Source organism: Natator depressus, chromosome 20 (genome assembly GCF_965152275.1).
Source record: "Natator depressus isolate rNatDep1 chromosome 20, rNatDep2.hap1, whole genome shotgun sequence".
In the NCBI taxonomy this organism is placed as follows: Eukaryota; Metazoa; Chordata; order Testudines; family Cheloniidae; genus Natator; species Natator depressus.
This window is the reverse complement of record NC_134253.1, coordinates 5,249,981-5,271,651: the sequence shown is the minus strand read 5'-3', so window position 1 is coordinate 5,271,651 and position 21,671 is coordinate 5,249,981. Positions and strand designations below refer to the sequence as shown.

Genomic DNA, 21,671 nt, shown 5'->3' with positions numbered 1-21,671 from the left:
CTACAGCTCACCCTGCCCCTGCAGACCCCCCAACCCCGGCCGGGCTCATAGGCATGGGACACCTGGCAAAGGTGGCAAAGTCTGGGCACCTCCCTTGCCCCCCCTCCCATGCTACGAGGCCAACCCCTCCCCCCACGATGCAGAACCTGCTTGTGAGGGTGGCAGTGCCCCCTGCTGCAGGAGTCTGGAACTGCAGCCCCAGGACCAACAGGGGCCTTAGGAGAGGGCGATTCCCCCGCCCCATCTTGTAGTGTAACAGATCAGCGACCCTGCAGGGCTCCTTCCCCTACATCTGGGGGGTGCTGAGGGGAGGGGGAGCCTACAGGGGCTGTGTGCATTGGGTGGGGAGGGCGGATTCAACCGCCACCGCTCCCCCCCTGCCCCCGCCCAGCTGGGGGACGACTCTGAATGGGTGTGTGTGGGTGACAATATTTTCTCCAGGGCAAGGATTGGAGTGGAGGTTTTGGGGGACAACACTGGCCCTAGGGGGATTATAGGGGGAGTCAGGGTAGAGGTGCTATCTACTTTGGTCCATAGGGGATGCTGTAGAGCAGTTGGGACCTAAAGCGGCTGGGGATGTTGTGCAAAGGGCCCCCCCCCAGTGCTGCCCCCTGGGGCCGCGTTCCAGGCTGCTGTGCAAAGGGTTAGGGTGCTCCCCTCACCCCCGGCAGGGAGCAGGGTCCCAGCTGGCAGTGCCCGATGGTGCCCATTTCCGAGGGGCATGGGGGGGGATGTTCCCCATGGATACATCATTAAGCAGCCTTGTTGGGGGAGGGGGGGCTGAGTCCCTGGGAAGGTGGCAGCTCCCTGTCCCCATGTGACCCCACCAGCTCCTGCCCTCCAATCCCTGCCCCCATGGCCCCCCCCCCCCATCTTTGGTCTCTAGTGTTGTGTTCCCAAAATCATCAGCACCAAGGGGTGAGGCCGGGGAGGGGGATTGTGGGGGCGGGGTCAGGATTGAAGGGGAAGGTTGGGGGAAATGGGTTAGTCAGGCTATGGGAAGCCACGTGGGGGGTTATGGGTAGGGAATCAGGAGTGGGGGATCACAGGGGCAGGGTTGGAACTGGAGGTTTGGGGGGGGGGAAGTCAAGAGGAAAAGACGCCCCAACTATACCAAACCTGAACAGCATCAAAAGCAAAACCAGATACAGCCCTGCAGCCCCGGCCCCCTGCCTCTGGGCCCCCCCCCATCCCAGCAGAGCCCCCAGGAGACAGGACAGTGGCCCCTCATCCCCCACCGCCAAGGAGTGATCCCAAACCATTAGCACGTTATACAACAAAGACATAAAATAAAATAAACCTCCCAAACTTGGACCTCGCCGCCCCCCTCTGAGATCCGCGTCCCCCGAAACGTGCAGGACGCTGGGTGACGGGCAGCATCCATGCTGGGGCAAAGTCCCCCACGCCCCCCCAGCTCAGCCTCCTTTCCCAACACGCCCAGGTGTTCTGGGCTTTCCACGGGCTGGCGGGGGCTGCTCCGACCCCCGCCTGTTCCCCAGCAATCCGCCGCTTCAGAGATCTGCATCAGTTGTCCCGGATGCCTGGGTTCCAGCGGGGAACGTCCGTTTAGGAGGCAGGGTCTTGACTGATCATGAGTCAGGAATCTGGAGGCAGCATCATTGGGGATGCAGAGTGGGGGGGGGGGGGGGGGGAAACCACCCCGACATCCCAGCCCAGGCTCACTTCCAAGTCTCTCTCTCTGGCTCCAGGGCACCCCCCGCCGGACGGGCAATTGCAGTGCTGGGACAGAGTGGGGGGCTCCGCTGAACCCCTCTCGGTCCATTTCCAGGGATCTGCCCCCCACCCCAGGCAGGCAGCTCCCTGGCCTGGCCTTGCCCCCACTAGATTTTTGGCTTGGAGTCAGACTTTGGAAAACAAAAAAGCTTGGGGGGGGGGAAGAGAGGCTCCAGACTGCCCCCCCCCCCCCGAGAGAAGGTTAAGGCAAGAGCTACACCTCTGAGGCAGCACACAGACAATCTCCATTAGCTGCCCCCCAGCCCATGCCTGCCCCCCCCAGGAATGGGGGGCAGATTGAAGGCAGCTGTGGCTTGTTCGAACCAGCTGGGTGTTGGACAGGGGGTGGGGTGCCTGAGGATGGGGCTTCTCCCAGTCCCCACCCCCCACTCCCCAGGGTGCTAGGGGGTCTCCTCGGGGCTCTTGCTCTCGGCAGGGCTCTCCTCAGAGCTGGGGGGCTCTGCCGATGGGGGCGGCTGCGATGAGTCATCCTCGAACATTTCGGGGTTTTCCAGCATCTCCCGGATGAGGGGGGGCATGGGGCCAGGGATCTCCATCTTCAGGGTGATGGCTCGCTCCGCACCTGCGATGGGGGTGGGGAGAAGAAAGGAGCAGTGAGCCGGCACTGCAGGAGGCTGTGAGCTTCCCCGCAGCAGTGCCCTGTCAGTACCAGATGGGAGACACGTGCTGTGAGCTTCACCCCAGCAGTGCCCTGTCAGTACCAGGTAGGAGATGGGTGATGTGAGCTTCCCTGCAGCAGTGCCCTGTCAGTACCAGATGGAAGAGGGGTGCTGTGAGCTTCACCCCAGCAGTGCCCTGTCAGTACCAGGTGGGAGACGGGTGATGTGAGCTTCCCCCCAGCAATGCCCTGTCAGTACCAGGTGGGAGACGGGTGCTGGGAGCTTCCCCCCAGCAATGCCCTGTCAGTACCAGGTGGAAGACGGGTGCTGGGAGCTTCCCCCCAGCAGTGCCCTATCAGTACCCCAAGGACACTGGTGCCATAAGCCTCCACCCCAGCAGTGTCAGGAAGCACCAGCACTGCGAGCTTCCTCCCCAGCAGTGCCCAGCGGACAGCCCGCACCTTTGGTGCTGATGCCTCGCAGATCGGTGATTTTCATCAGCATGCGGGGGAACATGTATGGCTTGCTGGGTCTGCGACGGCGGGCGTAGATTTTCAACGCTTCCAGCAACGGCTCCTGTAGCTTGTCCACCTTCTCTGGCTCCTCCAAGTCCATCCGATCTGTGGGGCACACACACGTTGGTTGTCACAGCCCCATACCCAGCCCCCTCAAACCCCCATGGCCAGCACTCCCACAGCGCCCTCTGCTGGGAGAGGCCTGGCTGATGTAGCCGGGAGCTCCTCCCATGGCCAGTGCTCCTGCCCCACCCCCTACAGCGCCCCCTGCTGGAGAGGACAGGGCTGCAGCAGCTGTGATGGCGTCAGTGTGCCCAGCCCCCCCGGTACCTCCGCAGATGAGGCAGATGGCACTGAGCAGCCCCGTCTCGGTGTCATCCATCTCCAGGGGTAGCAGTTGCCCAGCGAAGGCGAACACCAGGTCGGTGAGGGGCCCGAAGCCGGCGTTGTGCATCTGGGTGCGGTTCAGGGTCAGCCCGTCCGAGAAGGTCATGGTGTCCTGCTCTGGTGTGTAGCGCGTACAGATCCGCAGCATCTGCCAGGGATGGGATGTGGGGTGAGCGCCGGGACCCACTGGGCCAGCTCCTCCCCACACAGTGGGCAAAGCCTGTTGAGCCCTGGGCTGGGCAGGGGCCCAGGGTCTCACCAAGCCACGGGCCAAGGAAGAAGAGACTCTAGGCAGCTGAGTCCCCCACTAAACCCCAGGCTGCTCCTCACCAGGATGTCCAGGCAGGCTGCCTTGAGCAGGGTGATCTGGTCGGCGATGCTGAGGGTGGTGAAACCCGGCAGGCGCTTGGCAAACTCCACGATCTTGATGATGCACTTGGTGGCCAGTTCGCTGAACTTGTCCCATAGCCCCAGGTCCAGCTGAACCCGGTGATCGGCGCTGGAGTTCTGGGGGAGGGAACAGGGGAGGGGGGTTAGTGCTGCACCACAGGGCCTAGGTGGGGATCGTCTTCTACCCTCTGCAACTAAGAGCCAGAGAGTGACCTGCAGCTGCTGGGAGATTACCCAGCCGGGGCCGGGCACGGAACCTGGCACCCCGACCTCCTCTCCCTGTCAGGGCCAGGCCTGGAACTAGGCACCCCGACCCTTTCTCCGCGCTGGGCCAGGTATGGATCCTGGGTGCCCCGACCCATTCCTCCCGTCAGGGCCAGGCACGGAACCAGGCACCCCGACCTCCTCTCCCAGCTGGGGCCGGGAATGGAACCTGGGCACCCCAACCCTCTCTCCTCACTGGGCCAGGCATGGAACCGGGCGCCCCAACCCCTTCTCCCAGCCAGGTCCAGGCATGGAGGCTGGGCGCCCCGACCCCCTCTCCCAGCCGGGGCCGGGCACGGAACTAGGCACCCTGACCCCGTCCTCACTGGGCTAGGCACGCAACCGGGCACCCCGACCCCTTCTTCCAGCCGGGGCCAGAACTGGCCACCCTGACCCCTTGTCCTCACTGGGCTGGGCACGGAACCTGGATGCCCCGACCCACTCTCCTTGCTGGGCCAGGCATGGAACCGGGTGCCCTGACCCCCTCTTCCAGCCAGGGCTGGAACCGGGCACCCTGACCCCCGCTCCTCACTGGGCCGGGCATGGCATCTGGGTGCCCTGCCCCCGTCTCCACGCCAGAGCCAGGCACAGAACCTGGGTCTGTAAGGGGCACCAGTGCCACCTGGTGGCCATTGTGCAGAATCCCGGCTCTGCACTCCCTGGGGATTGCGCACTCAGGGGCGCCGAGCAGCCTGGCTGAGAACAGCTCCCCCTTGTGACAGCAGTGGGCAGCCCGGGGTGGTAGAAGGCGGCTCTGTTATTCCCACAGGCTGAGCCCTGGGGCTCGGGGTGCAGGGACCCGGAGGCACGTTCCAGTGACGGAAGCAGGGAAGGCAGAAGGGGGTTCCCAGGTGGGCTGGGGGAGACGGGCAGTGCCATGTGCAGGGGGCTCACCGTGGTGTATTTGCCCAGCTGGCACAGCGAGGGGAAGGTCTCCTGGTGGGCCTTGCTGACTTTCTGGATCAACTCCTCCAGCTCGGGAGTCATTTCGTAGCTGTCCACCACCACCTCCTCCTTCACGTCCTTCTTCTTCTTGTTCCTGTCGTTCCGCACGGCTGCCGGAGAGGGGGTGGGGGTGGGGGGTGAGGACACGGCCCCGAGTGACCAGCCCTGACCCTGGCTCAGAGTCCGTAGCTGGGAGCGTGTGTGGGAGCCACACGGTCGGGGGGGCATTTGGCCCTGGGGGTCTGACCCAGCCCAAACACCCCCCACAGTTGGGACACTCCTCTTTAAAACAGAGATCACCAAATCAACCCTATGGGCCAGATCCCTGGCCAGTGTAAACTGGCATGGTGCCATCGACTTCGGTGGGGCTAGGCTGATCTGTACCAGGTGGGGCTCTGGCCTGACTCCGATGGAGATATGCCCACCTACACCATATGGGGATCTGACCCCACTGACTCCACAGCAATGCCCATTTACATCATACGGGGATCTGACCCCACTGACTCCAACCCAGCGACGCCCATTTACACCCTACAGGGATCTGACCCCACTGACTCCAACCCAGCGACGCCCATTTACATCATACAGGAATCTGGCCCCACTGACTGCAACCCAGCGACGCCCATTTACACCCTACAGGGATCTGACCCCACTGACTCCAACGCAGTGATGCCCATTTACACCCTACAGGGATCTGGCCCCACTGACTGCAACCCAGCGACGCCCATTTACACCCTACAGGGATCTGGCCCCACTGACTCCAACCCAGCGACACTGATCTACCCCGGCTGGGGCTGGGGCTGGGGCTGGGGCTGGAAGGGCCACATGACTAGGAAGCTGCTATTGTTGCCAGTCGGATCACACGCTTTGGGCATTCCCTCTCAGCCTGGCTGTTCCGAAGCAGTGTGGGCTAGTGGTGGGAGCAGCAGCTGTGCCCACAGGAGACCTGGGTTCTATTCCCGGCTCTGCTGGTTGACCATGAGCAACTCACTGCTGTCTGTATGCCTCAGTTTCCCCAGGTGCTCTATTTAGACAGTGCACCCCGTGAGACGGGGGTATTTCTTGCATTGCCATGGTGAGGGAGCATTTGGTGCATGTCCCAGTTCCTGGGCAGGGGGAAGCGAATCCTGTCTCTGCAGAGGGAAACATTCCCCCTGCCCCGGGGCCAACCCTGGTAACCCAGGTTTATACACTCTGGCGCTCTATCCCCTGTCCCAGCAGTTAATGCGCACGATCGGCACAGGGATGGCCCAGCAAGCATCTGCCCACAGCAACTGCCAGCCCCCTGCCCTAGCGATGGGTGCCCCTTGAGGCTCATTTTCATCCGTGGCCCTGCGGGCAGCCAGCGAGACGATGGCCATGCAGGGGTCAGCAAGGGGAGGGCCAGCAGGAGCTGGTCTGGGTGTCACCTCCTCCGAGCCAGGCTGCTCTGGGCTGGTGTCCCCATGCCCCCCCTGCAGGCTCTACACCCCTCGCCCATCCTGACCCCTGGAGGCGGTTCGGCCAGCCCAGCTGGCCCCTGCCCACCGCAGTTCCCAGCCACCCTCCCCGCCTTCGCTTGGGAAACACCGAGGCTTGTGCTCAGCCCAAGGAAAACAGGAAGCAGCGGACAGGGAGGCCAGATAAAGCGCGGGGCGGGGGGGAGAGTGGGGGGTACTCGGATAAATGGGAGTGGGGGGTGACATGGCATTGCCTGCTCCCCCAGGCTCTCCCCCTTTGCCCACAGCATATGCCCAGGGATCCCATCACGCCAAAGCCTGCTGGCTGCTGGCTCGTGATAGCTGCCCCCCCTCAGGCCTGCCTGGCACCCCAATAGCCCCTGTCTTCGCAGTGCCCCAGCTGGCTAGACCCCTGGGGCATGTGTCCTGGGGGGGGAGGCTGGAACCTGATTGGCCGTCCAGCTTCTAACACTGGCAACTGGCAGCTGGGAGCCCAGTCTGATTGGCTACCCAGCTTCTAATGTGGGTTAAGAACCAATGGAAATGGATTCTGGTTGGCTGTCCGGCTTTGACCATGTCAGGGGTTCTCAAACTGGGGGTCAGGACCCCTCAAGGGGTCACGAGGTTATTACACCCGGGGGGGGGGTCACGAGCTGTCAGCCTCCACCCCAAACCCCGCTTTGCCTCCAGCATTTATAATGGCGTTAAATACATAACCAAGTGTTTTTAATGTATAAGGGGGGGTCGCACACGCTGTGTGAAAGGGGTCGCCAGTACAAAAGTCTGAGAACCCTTGGACCACGCCCAGCACCAATGGATTCTGACTGGCCACATTGCTTAGCACACGTGACTCACCGGACTTAGCTGACGTGGCTCACCGGATTGGCTGCCCGGTGTCTCCTGTGAAGGATGGGGCTTCCTGGCTCTCCCTCTGCCCCACTCCGGCCGCCCCGGCCCCACTCCCCGGGGAGCCCTCCTGCTGCACCTGTCCAGGCAGGCCCCTTGCAAAGTAGTTTGAGCCCTGACCCGTCCTGGCTTGGCCTCCCGGTGGCAGGGGGAAGGAGGGAGATGAACTAGGCTTCAGCCAGGGGGATAGAGACAGCCCCATGCCCGGGGATTGGGGGGGGGAGGGGGGGTGTCAGTTCATCCCTGCCATCCCCAAACCATGGCACCAGCAGTCCTGCGACCCAGCGAGCCCAGCAGGGTCCCCCGCCCCCCCAGGTCCCAGCATTCCCATTGCGTGTACATTCTCCCGGCCCGCCCTGTGGCCGCACATTTCCAGGCTGCACTTCCGGCTCACCCCAGCACGGAGCGCCAGGGGGAATCTGGCAACAGGATACGCGAGCCGGCAGGATATCCACTTATAGCCTCAGCCAGCACAATGCCGGCAGGGAGGGGCTGCCAGCAGAGCTCACCCCCCCCCCCAGACGCTCCACTGCCTTGGGGATCCAGCCCCATCCCCCCAGATGCACAACAGCCTGGGCTGCCATGGCATGGGGCCGGGGGGGAGCTGCTCAGCCCCCCCATCCTATCTACTGGCACTTTCAGCCCATCGAAAGCCAGGGTGACGCATGGAGGCCGGGTGTGTGTGTGTGTGTGGGGGGGGTTGTTTGAAGAATCAGGTGAGACAGCCAAAGCTTAGCAGGCTTGTGGAGTGGGGGGTAGCAGGGAAGGGCAGTTCAGAGAGGCAGCAGGTCCCCCACATCCGGGACCTGTGCCAGTCTTCCCATGGAGTGCTGTTCACATGCCCACCAGCTGTCGGGGGGGCAGGGGGGCAGCCCCTTGATCTCTTTTCGGGGAGGGGGGGGGGGTCCTGCAGCCTATTCAGTTCTAGCTGGGCCAGCGCTGGGGGGTGGGAGGGATGCCAAGGATACCCGGCCCTGCCCAATCCTGGCCCTGTTCCCACAGACCACCCATTTCCGGTCGCCTTCAAGACATCTCGCCCTCACCCCCCGCAAAAACCCTCCGCCCTTAAAGCGACAGGGGCCTGGAAATCAATGGCCAGGGCTGAGACAGACATTCCTAATTACGGGCTCTTAAAGAGACAGTGATTAATGGGGGCCCCACCCCGGCCGGCTCGTGAGGACATGCCTTAGCAGTCGGGAGTAAAAGCAACAGCCGCCGAGAGGCACTCTGTCTCCAGATGGACCATCCGGCTGACAGCACTCTTAAAGGGGCAGCCGCCCTCTTCCAAGCCTTCCGCCAACTCCCGCGTGACTCAGCAAAGCGGGCGGGGGGAGGGGGTGTGGGGGGATCACCACCATGGGGGCACGGTTACGGTGGCACCTGTGAACCATGGCTCCAACTGCTGGGCCTCAAAGCCCACTCTGCCAAGGGGCCAGAACCAAGGATTTGAACCCCGGTGAGATTCGGATCCACTTCTGGCCCGTGTCCTGTTCCCACCTGGTTCTGGCTACCCTGGCCCGGCCAGCCCAAGAACTACCCGTATTGGAAGCATGTCCTAGCGTGGCCTTGCCATGGGCGCCAGACTTCCATGAGACAGGCCTCAAACCAGAGCCGGGATCCAAACTCCCACCCCCCCCGGCCACAGACCTGAACTGGGCCAAACTCGAACCCTGGATCCAAATGATCCGAAGCCAGGCCTGGATGCCATGCCCTAGCCCCGTCACAGTCCGGCCCCATCTGTGCCAGCTGGGCAAAGATCTCGGGCAAAGCTCTCACCAAACACTATGGGGCTCGTGGAGGGCCCCTTGCTCCCCCAGCTCTGCCCCAGTGACTTTCCAGTCTTGAGGCACAGCAGTGCCATGGGGCAGGGCCCTGGGCAACACAAGAGCATGCAGGAGTAGAGGGCTGGGGGGGAGGGGGAACAGGTGCATGTGGGCCCGTCTCTCTGCATGGGGCCATGCCCCCGTTGGATCCAACCTTCCATCTGATCCCGCTGCAGGTGGATTCCTCCCCCACCTCCCAGCCCCCCATCGCTGTTGCCCCCACCCTCCCGCTGCTCCCTGGCTCCTCACCTTCTTTGGACATGCCGACCTCAAAGCACTTCTGGAGCCGACAGTACTGGCAGCGGTTGCGGGTCACCTTGTTGATCTGGCAGTTCTTGTCACGGTGGCAGGTGTACACCATGTTTTTCTGGATGCTTCGGCGAAAGAATCCCTGAAGGTGGTGGGGGGAGACAGGGACATGCAGGTCATGGGGAGCGGGGTTCAGAGGTAGGGATGTGGTGGGGGGAGAAGAGGCAGGGAAGGGGTTACCCCATGCGCCCTACAGCTCCAAGCAGGTGCCTTGGCAAAGCTGCACCCCCAAACGCAAACAGAACCCCCCGGCCTGGCCTGCTGGAGCACCAGTCGCTGCAGTAGCTAAGAGCAACGGCCCCTCCAGCCCGGTGCTCCGGCTCTGACACTCTCAACCCCCTTCTCACAGGCAATCATGGACTGATCCCTCCTGACCCCTGGTTTTTAGGAGCTGGCTTGTGCCGTCAGCAGGAGAATGGGTAGGCCTCCTGGCTGGGATCTGCAAAGGGAGTGGGGTGCCCAAATGCAATGTGCCCAACCGCCTTGGGCCTCTTTGCACATCCTGGCCTCCAATGCAATTCACTATTCATGTAATTGGTTTTTCATAGAACCATAGACTATCAGGGTTGGAAGGGACCTCAGGAGGTCATCTAGTCCAAACCCCTGTTCAAAGCAGGGCCAATCCCCCAAATCCCTAAATGGCCCCCTCAGGGACTGAACTCACAACCCTGGGTTTAGCAGGCCAATGCTCAAACCACTGAGCTATCCCTCCCCCCCTTGCCTTTCTCTAAATCCTATAGAATCGTAGAGATGTATGGCCAGAAGGGACCTCGAGAGGTCACCCAGTCCCTCTCCCTGCACTGAGGGAGCACATATATCTAGGCCATCCCTGACAGACCCTATTGCATAAGAACATCCAGCGGTGGTGAGTTCCACAGGGTCATCATTTTGAAAATGCTCTTCCCTGGGATCAGTTTTAAATGGACCAAGTGTCCCCCTCGGCCTTCACGCCCCACAAATTGTCTCTATCCTGGTCATTCTTTTAGGGCTTGTCTACATGGGGAAATGGACTGAAATAATAATGACACCTAGCTTGTTTCATCAGCAAATCTCAAAGCACTTTAAAAAGGGGGTACCTATCACTAGCCCCATTTTACAGGTGTGGAAACTGAGACACAAAGAGAGGCAGTGACTGGTCACCCAGCAGAGCCAGGCCTAGAATCCAGGGGTCCCAAGCCCTCGCCCAGCACTCAGGCCCTCAGACTGTGCTGCTATTCCAGAACAGTGGCCCCCTGGACACTCGATTTTGGACTAAAAGCCACTTTTCCTGCAAAATAATGACTGCACTTCCAAAACTTTGTTCCTCTCTGTTTGCACTGTGAGCCCTTTGGGACAGGGACTGTCCCTGGCACAACGGGGGGCCCTGATCTCAGCTGGGGTCTGTGCAGCGCCTGGCACAACGGGGCCCTGATCTCAGCTGGGGTCTGTGCAGCGCCTGGCACAACGGGGCCCCAATCTCAGCTGGGAGGGGTGCCCAACGGAGAGCCAGGCTCCAGAGGGGCAAAGCAAGGAGCTGGCTGAGCCCCAAGCCGTGCGGCGGGCCCCAGGGGCGGGGGTCCCCGTTACCTTGCAGCCTTCGCAGGAGCTGACGCCGTAGTGGTAGCCAGAGGACTTATCGTTGCAGACAAAGCAGGGCTTGTAGACGCGGGGGGGCGGGGGTGGTGAGGGCGAGCTCGGCACCATCTCCTCCGAACTCGTGCTCTGGGTCTCCACGGCTGATGAGAGAGGGAACGGCAGGGGCATCAGGAGCCAGCATCCGGGTAAACTCCAAGGGCCGCAAGACCCAGGCGGTCAGGGACGGCCCTGACAGCATGGGGAGGAGGGAGGCTGGTAACCCCCCCCCCAACTTCTGACAGGAGCCTTCTCTGAGTCCTGGTGTTGGGGGCTTCCCATCATGGGGGTTTCCTGGGGGGGGGGGGGAGGGTCAGGAGGGGCCCCAAGGAACATGCTTCTGTGGGATCCCTCCAGCCTGGGGCAGCCAAGGCCACTTGCTAGGTATTTAGCACTGGCCAAAATAACCAGAGGGGAACAGGGAAGGGAGGGGGAATCAAATCCCTCCACAACCTGTCCCAATGCCAGAGCCAGCCCCCCAATCCTCTGTCCTGCTCCACCAGGCCAGAGCCAGCCCCCACATCTGCTGCTCTCCCCCCAAGCCAGAGGCATCCTCCCATCCCCCAGCTCTCCCCCTTGCCAGAACCAGCCCCCACAATCTCTCTGCTCCCTGCAGGCCAGAGGCATCCTCCCATCCCCTTGCCCTCCACCCCAGGCCAGAGCCAGACCCCCATTCCCCTGCCCGCCCCCGCCCCGAGCCAGCCAGGCGCCCCCAGGCCGGGCTGCAAACTGTTTTCAATTCTGTCTTTCAGCGCAGAGCGAATTTCCTGTAGCCGGGCTCTAAATGCCACATTCCAGTCCAAACAGGTTGGAATTGTTACCAGAGCCGTGTAACCTAATCCCCCTTCCCCCAGGCCCACGGCACGAGGCGGGGCGCAGGGGGATGGAGGGGGCACACCCATACCCCACGGGGACTGCGGGCTTATCCCTCCACAGAGGGCCAGGCATCGTGTGTCCCGCCTCTTGCCTTTCGGCTGTTTTATCCCCACCCTACCCCCGGGAAGAGCAGCTGAGTCCCAGAAACCCCATCAGCCCAGGTGGACCCCCGCGATGGAACGGGGAGGGGGAGCTGGGTGCTGCCTAGGTTTGGACAGTCTCCAAAGCATCAGCTTCCCCTGTTTGCAAAGCCAGGGGGCGGGGGGCCAGCATCCCACGTTCATTTTTCTTAAAAAAGGAAAACAATAGCAACCCTACAACATTGGGCCTCTGAGCAGCCCTACAAAAACAAACCAGCCGTTGCAGCCCGGAGAGTCTGAGCAACCCTACAATAACAAACCAACGTGTGGAGTCCTATGCTCCTGAGCAGCTCTAAAATAAATCAGTGTGTATGGACTTGTGCAAAGAAGCAACCCTACAACAACACACTAGTACACCCAGCTCCAGCACTCACAAGAGACCCAACAATAACAAACCAGCACGGCAGAGTTTGCAACTTCCAAGCAATCTTTCTTCTCTCTGGGTTTTGGGGGGTGAGGGGGTTCTATAAAATTTAAGTTTAAGTTGCCAGGCCTTCAAGTTATATCAATAACCTTCCAAACACGACCACAAGCCACTGCCTGAGTCTGCAACCAGCCAGCCAAAAGCAGTAACTCAAACTGCTCCCTTTTGATGTGATGTTAACTCTGGAACTTAATGATGAAACAGACCGAGAAACACCACAGGTGCAAAGTTTCCAGGCAACTACCAGAGTTCAGCAGCATCCCACAGGATACATGAAAACCAGGAACTTTCTAGGGGAGACATTTTAAACTGGTAGCATATTTCATTCACTGCTTTGCTCCTCTTGTACAAATTGTGGCCTGAGTGGCCACTAGCTCCTATATAGTATGAGAGAGGAGCAGAGCTGTCCATGTGTGCAATGCTGCCCTCTACTGGACACAGTCGGAACTGCCCAGCTGTGTGCCATAGGCCCTGTACTGTTAGCGGCTGAGGGGGGACGCCCCTGTAGCTCAAGCAGTAGAAGCCAGGGTTATACTAGAAAAGGATTAGGTTCTTTCCCTGCTGCTGTAGCCTCTCCCTGAGGTCTTTAGTGGTAAATCAGGCTACACGGTGAGCCCTCTAGAGAGGAGGGTTTTCCATTGGGCACTGTTCAGCCCACCCAGGAAAAGGGTGGGAATCGGGGAAGCAGCCACAAGCAACGGGACTGAGCCCAGAACACCTAGGTCCTGCTGCTGACCTGGTGTCCACGCATCTTTCCAGTCTCATCCTGAAACGCACAGAGATACACACCCCAGACATTTACTTCTGGCTGAAAGATGGGACCCTCACCCACACCCCCTTCCCCAGGCTCCCTCCTCGGTACCCTGCCCCGTCAATGGGCACTACCCTACTTCCACTCTGCACCCTCTCCAGCTGCCTTCCTTGGCTACAGCCCCCTGCTCAGATCCTTTCCCCTTCCCTGGATACCAGCTCCCCCTCTACCACCTGCCTAATTCCCCCTGCTCCCAGGATGCTGGCTCTGGCTCTTCCCCAGCTCCCCACCCAACACCCCAGACACGGCCCTTGCCCAGCGCTGGGAGCATACAGCCGGGCTAGAGACGGTTAGGTGGCGCATACACTCCTGGGATCCTCTCTTCTATCGCCACCACCCACAGCAGGGTGCAGGCTCAAGGGGCACGCCCTCGCTTGCCTCACTTCTCCCAGCCCCATTTAGTGCTGGCAGGAAGGCAGCGCTGCCCCCAAGCTGGGCCCTGCTCCATGCTGGTCCCATGCAGGGCACAGATTGCATGGGCAGGGGAGCAGCATCCTCTGCTGGCCCTTGCTGCCCAACAACCTTTGCAAGCTCCGGCAGAAATCCTCAGCGGCCAGGAATCGGAGATGGCAAAGCGACACTCCAGCAACACCACTACCACTGGCGACCCTGTGCAGTGCACACAGCACCTTGCACACCAGGGCCCCGATCGCAGCTGGGGCCTCTCGGCATGACTGTAGCAGCGGTTATAATACTGGGGTGTGGATCTCAGGGCCTCACTGATCAGCTTCCCAATGCGGGAGAAAGCAGTAACACAGAGGACTAGGTAGTTTACTTAGTGCATCTTGCATACGGTCCCTTCGCCAGACCTGGAACAGAGGCGGTCACAAACTGCACACAGGCAACCCCCTCTGTAATAAATCTGAACCCCAACCCCAAAGCCCAGTTCCCAGGGAGCAAGACTCCCTCAAGAATAATTAACCTTGGTTGGAGAGATTAGGGCAGGGAGCAAACCCGGCCACAGCCAAAGTTTACTAAGGAAGGGGCCTAGATGGAGGGTTTCTATGGGCTCCTGGATGTCATGGTGGCGACCCCAGCCTCTCTAAATCCCACTTGCTCTCCTGCCCCCCATGCATGTGCGCAGTTCACAGGGAATGACACATGGAGGCAGAAACATCAGCCCCTCCCACACACACACAAACAATATTTCCATTGTGTGGAGCACTAGCCCCCAACACCACCCCAGTGCTGCCGTCCCTGGGCACAGCTGAGCCTGGCATAGCGCAGAGAGCAGACCCAACTGCAGGGTGTGGGGTTCTGCCTCTGCCATCTGTGGCCAGGGGGCAGCCCCCTTGCACCCTGGGTGCAAACTGTCTCTTGCTGCTTGCAACAGCTCTCTGGGAGATGCATGTCCATCCTCCAACAAACTAAACAATAGGGCGTCTCTTCCAAGGCAGAGCACTGCCCGCAGGCTAAGAACTAGCATGACTATGCAACAGCACCACCTGGTGACTCCCACCGTAACATAAATAAGGAACAGGCCTCAGTTTCACAGGCCATCCAAGCTGCCGTCACTCGCTTCTCCACCAGGCTTCCTTTCTGCCCCAACTTCTGCCAAACAGAATTAGAGCCTCCGGCCAAAACCTCAGCTCTGAGCCCCCAAAGATCCACGGGGGTTCAGATCTAGGGGCAAAGCTGGCGGCTGGCCCCGCGGACTAGTTACCTGCAAGCACTCGGGGTCCCACACTCCATGCCCCTCTCCTGCACCCCTTGCACCCCAGATCACCAGGGGAGCATCTAGCCTTTTGCCCTGGCTGATGCATGGGGGAGCTCCTGACTCCATGCATCCCTGTCCCTTCCCCCACAAGGGAGACAACCTCATCTCCATGACAGACAGGCCAAGTGGACGATTAGAGGCTCATGAATTTTAACCCTCTGCATTTTTTCCCTTCTTTACAATAAGACAATAGGGGATTTGAGACCTCTCCCTGTGCCTCCCCTCCCGCCTGGGAGATCAGCAGAGAGACAAAGGAGGGGAGGGTAAGGTGATTATATCTCAATTGCAGGCTCTTATTTACCTGAAAGTAACCCATAAACACACAGGGAGGCGCCTTTGAAAGGCATGGGAATGCTGTGTGTATCTCTACATCAGTGGAGTTGATTGTGAGTCTGCAAGAGAGTGTGTCTGTGTGGATTGTGTTTGTGTGGGTGCAGAAATGGGAGCGCATGTGTGCGCTTGATTGAGTGTGTATGCTCAGCCCCTGGTGAGCATGTTTGGCTTTAATTCTGGGGGCGCAGTCCCCGGTGAGCACGTCTTGATTTGATTCTGGGTGTACACACTCCCGGTGAGTGCTTACATGCATGTATCACCCACTTTATAGGAACATCTCAGGACTGCTGCAGGACTCCTGCCCCTTGCTCCCTGCCGGGGTAGGCTGCTCACCCCCTTTAGAGCTCCCTCTCCCCCACCAGCAGCCCCATCCCCCAGAGATCTGTCTCCATGGGACAGGGAAGGCCCCTCCCTTACCAGCATCTGACCCATGGGAGCCAACTGCCTAGACACCCAACCCATGCAATATTCCAGAAGCCTCCCGCGGGCCCCTGGGGCAGGGACAGTGCTTAGCTGACCCCAGGAATTAGAGTGCTGGAGGGCAGATGCCTTGGGGTCCGGTAGGGTTAGAGAGCAGTTCCCAAGCTACATGGGGGGCAAAGGGCGTGGGGAAATCCGATGTGGACTGGATCTTGCCCCAGGGACCAATCCCGCCCCATCACACTCAGCCCGAGGCCCATGCAGGACTGGGTGAGGCCCCCCCTTCCCCAGGTCTTGCTATGGAGCCTGGGGTCTGAGAGCTGGGACTGCACTGGCCATGTGGCTTCCAGTGGGTCCAAGGTTAAGCTGCAGACGTGGGTCACCAACCCATGGATCAGAGCTCTCCTGCCCCCAGCTGCCATCTCGTGATAAGCATGCAAGAGCTGGGCGTGGGGCTGGGCTCCTAGCGATCATTACAGGCCCCAGCCCTTGAAGGGGCATGTGTGTAGAGGAGGCCTGGTCCCCCATCCCAGGGATGGGTTCAAAGCCTCCGTTCATTGTGTTGTCCTGGCCCCCATCCCCTGGCTGGGACACCAGCACCAGGAGGCAGGTCTCTGGGAAGCAGGGGGCCCAGTGCTCTGTGACAGGGTCCTGCTGAAAGGTGCTGGGGAAGGGCCTCACCCCCCAGGGACACGGCTGGATTCTGAGGGGGCCCCCTGAGACAATGAGTCTATCCTGTCCTTGCCCCCAAATCCATTCCCAAAAACCATCCCGGATCAGCCTCGTCCGCCCAGCCCCATGATCCATCAGAGCTGGCAGAAATACCCAGGCCTGGCCATGGGCAAGAGAGAGGGCTGGTCCCCAGGGAGAGGGGGCACCCTTCTGGAAATCCAGCCTAGGAGCTCCCTAATCCCTTCCCCAGTATTGTCCCCCTGCATACCGGTCCCCCCAAAATACCATCCCCCCGACACAGCTCCCCTGGATACTGCTCCTCCCGGATATCACTCCTCAGTACCGCCCTCCTGCATACCAGTCCCCCCAAAATACTGTCCCCCGACACAGCTCCCCCCAGATATCACCCCCCAGTACCACCCTCTGCATACCTGTTCCCCCCAAAATACCATACCCCGACACAGCTCTGCTCCTCCCAGATACTTCCCCCCAGACACTGCTCTCAAAATAAACCCCTCCCTCAGCAGGCTTGGCAAAACCCGGCTCACCCATTTCATCAACAAGAACTGAGCCACAAAATTCCTGGCCTCCTGATTGCATTTTACAGCCTCCTTCCTTCCTGCCTGGAGCAGCAGAGTGGTGGGAGAGGGTGCGTGTGAGGCAGAAAGAAAGTGTGATGGAGAGAGAGAGGGAGATATCTTTCCAACTGGTTGCTTGGGGGAGCCCTCCTAAATCAGGGTGATGCTCAAACCCCACAGCCACAGCCAGGGCCCCCCAACTGCCCTGTGGCTGCAGCCCCGAAGCCAGGCTGACAAGGCTCCAGCATCATTAGCAGAGATAAACCCGGAGCCCTGCAACAGGTGGGAACAGAGGGGAGGAAATAAATCCAGTGTCAGGACAGTTCATGCTGTGCCCAGGGCCTCCCACCGCAGAGGAGAGGGGAAGAGCCGGGCGGGTCATAAATCCCCCCTGCACCGCCAGCCGTCTGATGTTCTGCCCTGTGCCTTTCAGCATGGGACGAACAAACCCACACGTGTTCCCAGCCCTTGCTGGGGGCCACTCTGCCTCCAAGCAGGTGGAATAGGGCTGCCAGCTCATGGGGCTAGAGATGTGGGGGCAGGATCCCCACTACTTGTGGGACTCCCAGCCCACCAGACTCACAGCACCGAGAAGCAGCAGGTGGCTGCTGGGTTCTAATCCTGGGCTTGGGTGCGGAGTGTGGCCTAGTGGACTCCTGGATTCTAACCAAAGATCTTGGGGGAGAGCATGGCCTAGTATGTGGAGCCCAAGGCTGGGCTCCAGGACTCCTGGGTTCTAATCCTGGATTTGGGTGAGGCGTGTGGCAATGGAGAACACAGTTGGGGCTTGTGAATCTAGGCAAGTGCGTCTTCTAGGTAAAGCAGGGGCCAAGGAATAAGGACTTCCAGGGTCTAGTCTGAGCTCTCAGAGGCAGTATGGTGGTTAAAGAACCCAGGAGTCCTGACTCACTCTATTTCCAGCTGTCACTGATTCTCGGTGTGATCCTAGGCAAACCACTACATCCCTGAAGTATAATACGATTAACGTGAAGTTCTCTGCCAGTGTCTGTTATTAGATAGAGTCAAAACTACACCCACTGATCCAAAGACACCCCTTCCCCCAAACGCTGGGAGCAGGGACCATCACTGATTCCACAGGACATTCCGCCCAGAGGACCCATTACAAACAAGAGCAGTCCTTAGATGCAGCCGCCTCTGGTGAGGAACACAGCAGCCGGTTACCAGTGCTGCGTGATGGTTTTAGTGAGGGACTGTGCAGGAGAATCTCTTCTCATTGGAGTGGTTGCCCAAGCGGGGATCTGGTCACCAAGCCCTTGGATTAAGACCCCCCATCTCAGGGGCAGGACACAGGGGAGATTTTAATGAGCAATGCCCAGATGTAGGCTGGGAGACTCGCTCTGACCCGGGTGTATGTTATACCTTGCGGTGCTGGAAAAGGAGCATCTCTTCCTGCAGCCGGCATCACGGATCCCGCCAGGCTGGCTGGCGGGGGCGAGCCGTTTCCTTCAGCTATTTATTGCTATTTACCAAAGGCAACTTTGGTCTATAAAGAAAGCCCCAGCGATCCTGCTGCCGCTGACATAAATGGGGAAAAGTCCAGGAGGGGAAGAGAGGTATGTATGTGGAAGGGGGGAGAAAGAGACAGTTGGATGCATATGAAGATAGATAGATAGATGACTTGCAAGCAGCAGTCTGAGCCCATACAGTTGCTGTTATTTTAATTTCAAATCCTAGGCCTTGTCTACAGGGCAAAACAGCATCAGATTAAAAGATGTGAATTGAAACCGATTTAGGCTTTGTCTACACAAGAGATTTTTTCAGTATGACTGAAGGTACCGGTAAAGCTACCCTGGTCTAGCACCCCCCTCCCCTCACCCCTGAGGCACTCCTAGCCTCCATCCGCACTAGGAAGTTGTAGTGGTTGAACCTTACCGGTCTAGCTAAAGCAGTATAACCACACACACACACAGGCACAGTTACTGGGCTGGCACAATTATCCCAGTACAAATGGATCTGTGCCGGTGTAGCTCATTCCCAGATGGGAAGGGAATATATACCAGAAAAACTGCATCCACCTGAGGGCTTATATCAGTATCACGATCCGTGAAAAATCAGCCCCCCCAACCAACACAGTTATACGGGTACAAACACGGTGTACCAAGCAGGCATCCACCCAGCCGGATAGACGGATTTGATACAGCTGGTGTATCTTTCCTGTGTAGATAAGGTCTCAGATTAAGAGCAGTTTACTGTGGTTTAACTTAAATAGGTTCAAAACCAAAAACATGGGAAGTTATGAGATAAGCTAAGGGACGGGGGCGCGTGGGGGGAATTGAAACCACTATAGTTATCCCAGTCTAACATCCGATGTAGCTTATGTCACTTTGGAAGTGATTTAAACTGAGTCAGAGAAAAGCCACTCTTAGTCTGGGGGGAATTGAAACCACTATAGTTATCCCAGTCTAACATCCGATGTAGCTTATGTCACTTTGGAAGTGATTTAAACTGAGTCAGAGAAAAGCCACTCTTAGTCTGGACTAAGGTTACGTCTACACTACGGGCGGTCCAGTGGCCCAGCTGCAGTGATGCTGCTGCAGCCCCACAGCGTTGATGCTTCCCACATCAACAGGAGGGGTTCATCCGTTGATGGAGGCAACCCGCTTCCCTGAGCGATGGAGGGTTGCCAAACCTCCAGGATTGTCCCGGAGTCTCCAGGAATTAAAGGTGAATCTTTCATTTAAAGATTATGTCATGTGATGAAACCTCCAGGAATACATCCAACCAAAATTGGCAACCCTAAACTCCCTGCGCTGCAGTGGCTAGATCGACAGAAGAATTCTCCCGTCACCCATGCTGTATCGTCACCCATGCTGTATCTACACCCGGGACCAGGCTGACTTAACTACAGGCTCCGGGGGGTGAAGTTTTTCACACTGGGCGATGTAGCTAGGTCGATCTACAGTTCAAAGGTAGACCAGGCCTAAGAGTGTCCACATAGGAGGTTAAACTGGGGTAGCCAGAGCCCTTTATCCCAGGATGATGATATCAGTATAACTTCCCATGTGGACAAGCAGTTCGTTCCTTGATGGGGAATAAACAAAAATCGAGTAGCAGTGTCTCTCCTCTAGGGCTTCCAGGCCCAACGTAAGGTGCTAGCTCCTGCTTCCCGGATGGACAACAGAGCTTTGCATTTCTATGGAGACTCTTAGCAACCCTTTATCATCTCCTCAGCCCCCAGAAGCAGTATCCTAGAGACAATCAGCTATTGGACGGGAGAGGGATCCTGATCTGAATTAAATTAGCTGTTACCACTCAAGAAAGAGATCAGGTAGTCCTCATGGATAGTTCTCTGAAAATATTAGCTCAATGTGAAGCAGCAGCCAAAAAAGCCAACAATGGTAGGAACCATTAGGAAAGGGATAGAGAAAATATCGTATTGCCGCTATATAAATCCCTGGTGCACCCACATCTTGAATACTGTGTGCAGTGCTGGTCACCCCATCTCAAAAAAGGTATATTAGAATTGGGAAAAGTACAGAGCAGGCCAACAAAAATGATTAGGGGGATGGAACAGCTTCTATATGAAGAAAGATTTTAAAAAATTGGATTGTTCAACTTGGAAAAGAGATGACTAAGGGGGGATGTGATAATGGGCTATAAAATCATGAACAGTGTGGAGAAAGTGAATAAGGAAGTGGTATCTACCCCTCCACATAATTTTATTGGCTGATCCCTGTTTTTTGTGTTAATAGGCAGCAGGTTGCAGAAAAACATAAGGAAGAACTTCTTCACACAATGCACAGTTAACCTGTGGAACTCATTGCCAGGGGATGTTGTGAAGGCCAAAAGTATAAATGGGTTCAAAAAAGAATTAGCTACGTGCATGGAGGACGGGTCCATCAATGGCTATTAGCCAAGATGGTCAGGCTCAAAATCCCTTGATCAGGGTGTCCCTAAACCTCTGTTTGCCAGATGCTAGGACTGGACAACAGATGGATCACTTGATACTGTCCTGTGCTGTTCAGTCCCTCTGAAGCATCTGGCTCTGGCCACTGCGGATACTGGGCTAGATGGACCATTGCTCTGGCCCAGTATGGCTGTTCTTATGTGCTTATGAATGACCCAGCCCAGTGAGGTGTAATGGGGACCACAATGTGACTCGTGCTCCATTCCAGGGGCATCTGCCTGGATCCTGGATACCTTTTAGGGCATTAGTCCTAGATGGGGTTCTGCTGTGAGGAGTATAAAGAGGATTTTGTACAGAGGCGGCTGGACACAGATAGGACCCTGGGGTTGTCTCTGGGTCTGTCTACATGGCAGCTGCTACGGCCACGCCACTGCCGATGGGTCACTTAAGCACACAGAATCACAGAAGGTCAGGGTTAGAAGGGACCTCAGGAGGTCATCTAGTCCAACCCCCTGCTCAAAGCAGGACCGATCCCCAATTTTTGACCCAGATCCCTAAATGGCCCCCTCAAGGATTGAACTCACAACGCTGGATTTAGCAGGCCAGTGCTCAAACCACTGAGCTCTCCCTCCCCCCATGATGTAGACACTTCCTACTTTGTTAGGTTGATTGAACTACAGCACTTAGGCCATGAAATTCTTCACCGTCCTGAGCGATGTAGCTAGCTAGGTCGACCAAATGTTCAAGCATAGACCAGGCCTCTGGCTCGCTAGCTCCCAGCCTGGGCTAGGTCTTCACCAGGTCACGTCTACACTGGGACTTTGGCTGGCATAGAAATGCCATTAAAAATCACCCCCCTCTCCAATACTGCTGCACCAGCAAAGGGTTC

The 21,671-nt window shown here is 58.4% G+C and overlaps 1 protein-coding gene across 2 annotated transcripts in view; it reads right to left on the bottom strand.

Annotated features, from left to right (window-relative positions):
* Positions 1–1,974: 1,974 nt before the first annotated feature.
* RARG (retinoic acid receptor gamma) overlaps positions 1,975–21,671 on the bottom strand; it is a 44,268-nt gene continuing 24,571 nt past the window's right edge. The window contains exons 2-8 of one of the 2 annotated variants that reach the window (XM_074935328.1): positions 10,899–11,047; positions 9,273–9,414; positions 4,805–4,965; positions 3,587–3,763; positions 3,200–3,404; positions 2,816–2,974; positions 1,975–2,317 (exon numbers count right to left, since the gene is read on the bottom strand). In XM_074935328.1, the coding sequence (XP_074791429.1) occupies positions 2,136–2,317; positions 2,816–2,974; positions 3,200–3,404; positions 3,587–3,763; positions 4,805–4,965; positions 9,273–9,414; positions 10,899–11,047 (1,175 nt within the window). In that variant the 3' untranslated portion in view covers positions 1,975–2,135. The remainder of the gene's footprint in view (positions 2,318–2,815; positions 2,975–3,199; positions 3,405–3,586; positions 3,764–4,804; positions 4,966–9,272; positions 9,415–10,898; positions 11,048–21,671) is intronic. The other variant, XM_074935329.1, reaches the window with a different exon arrangement.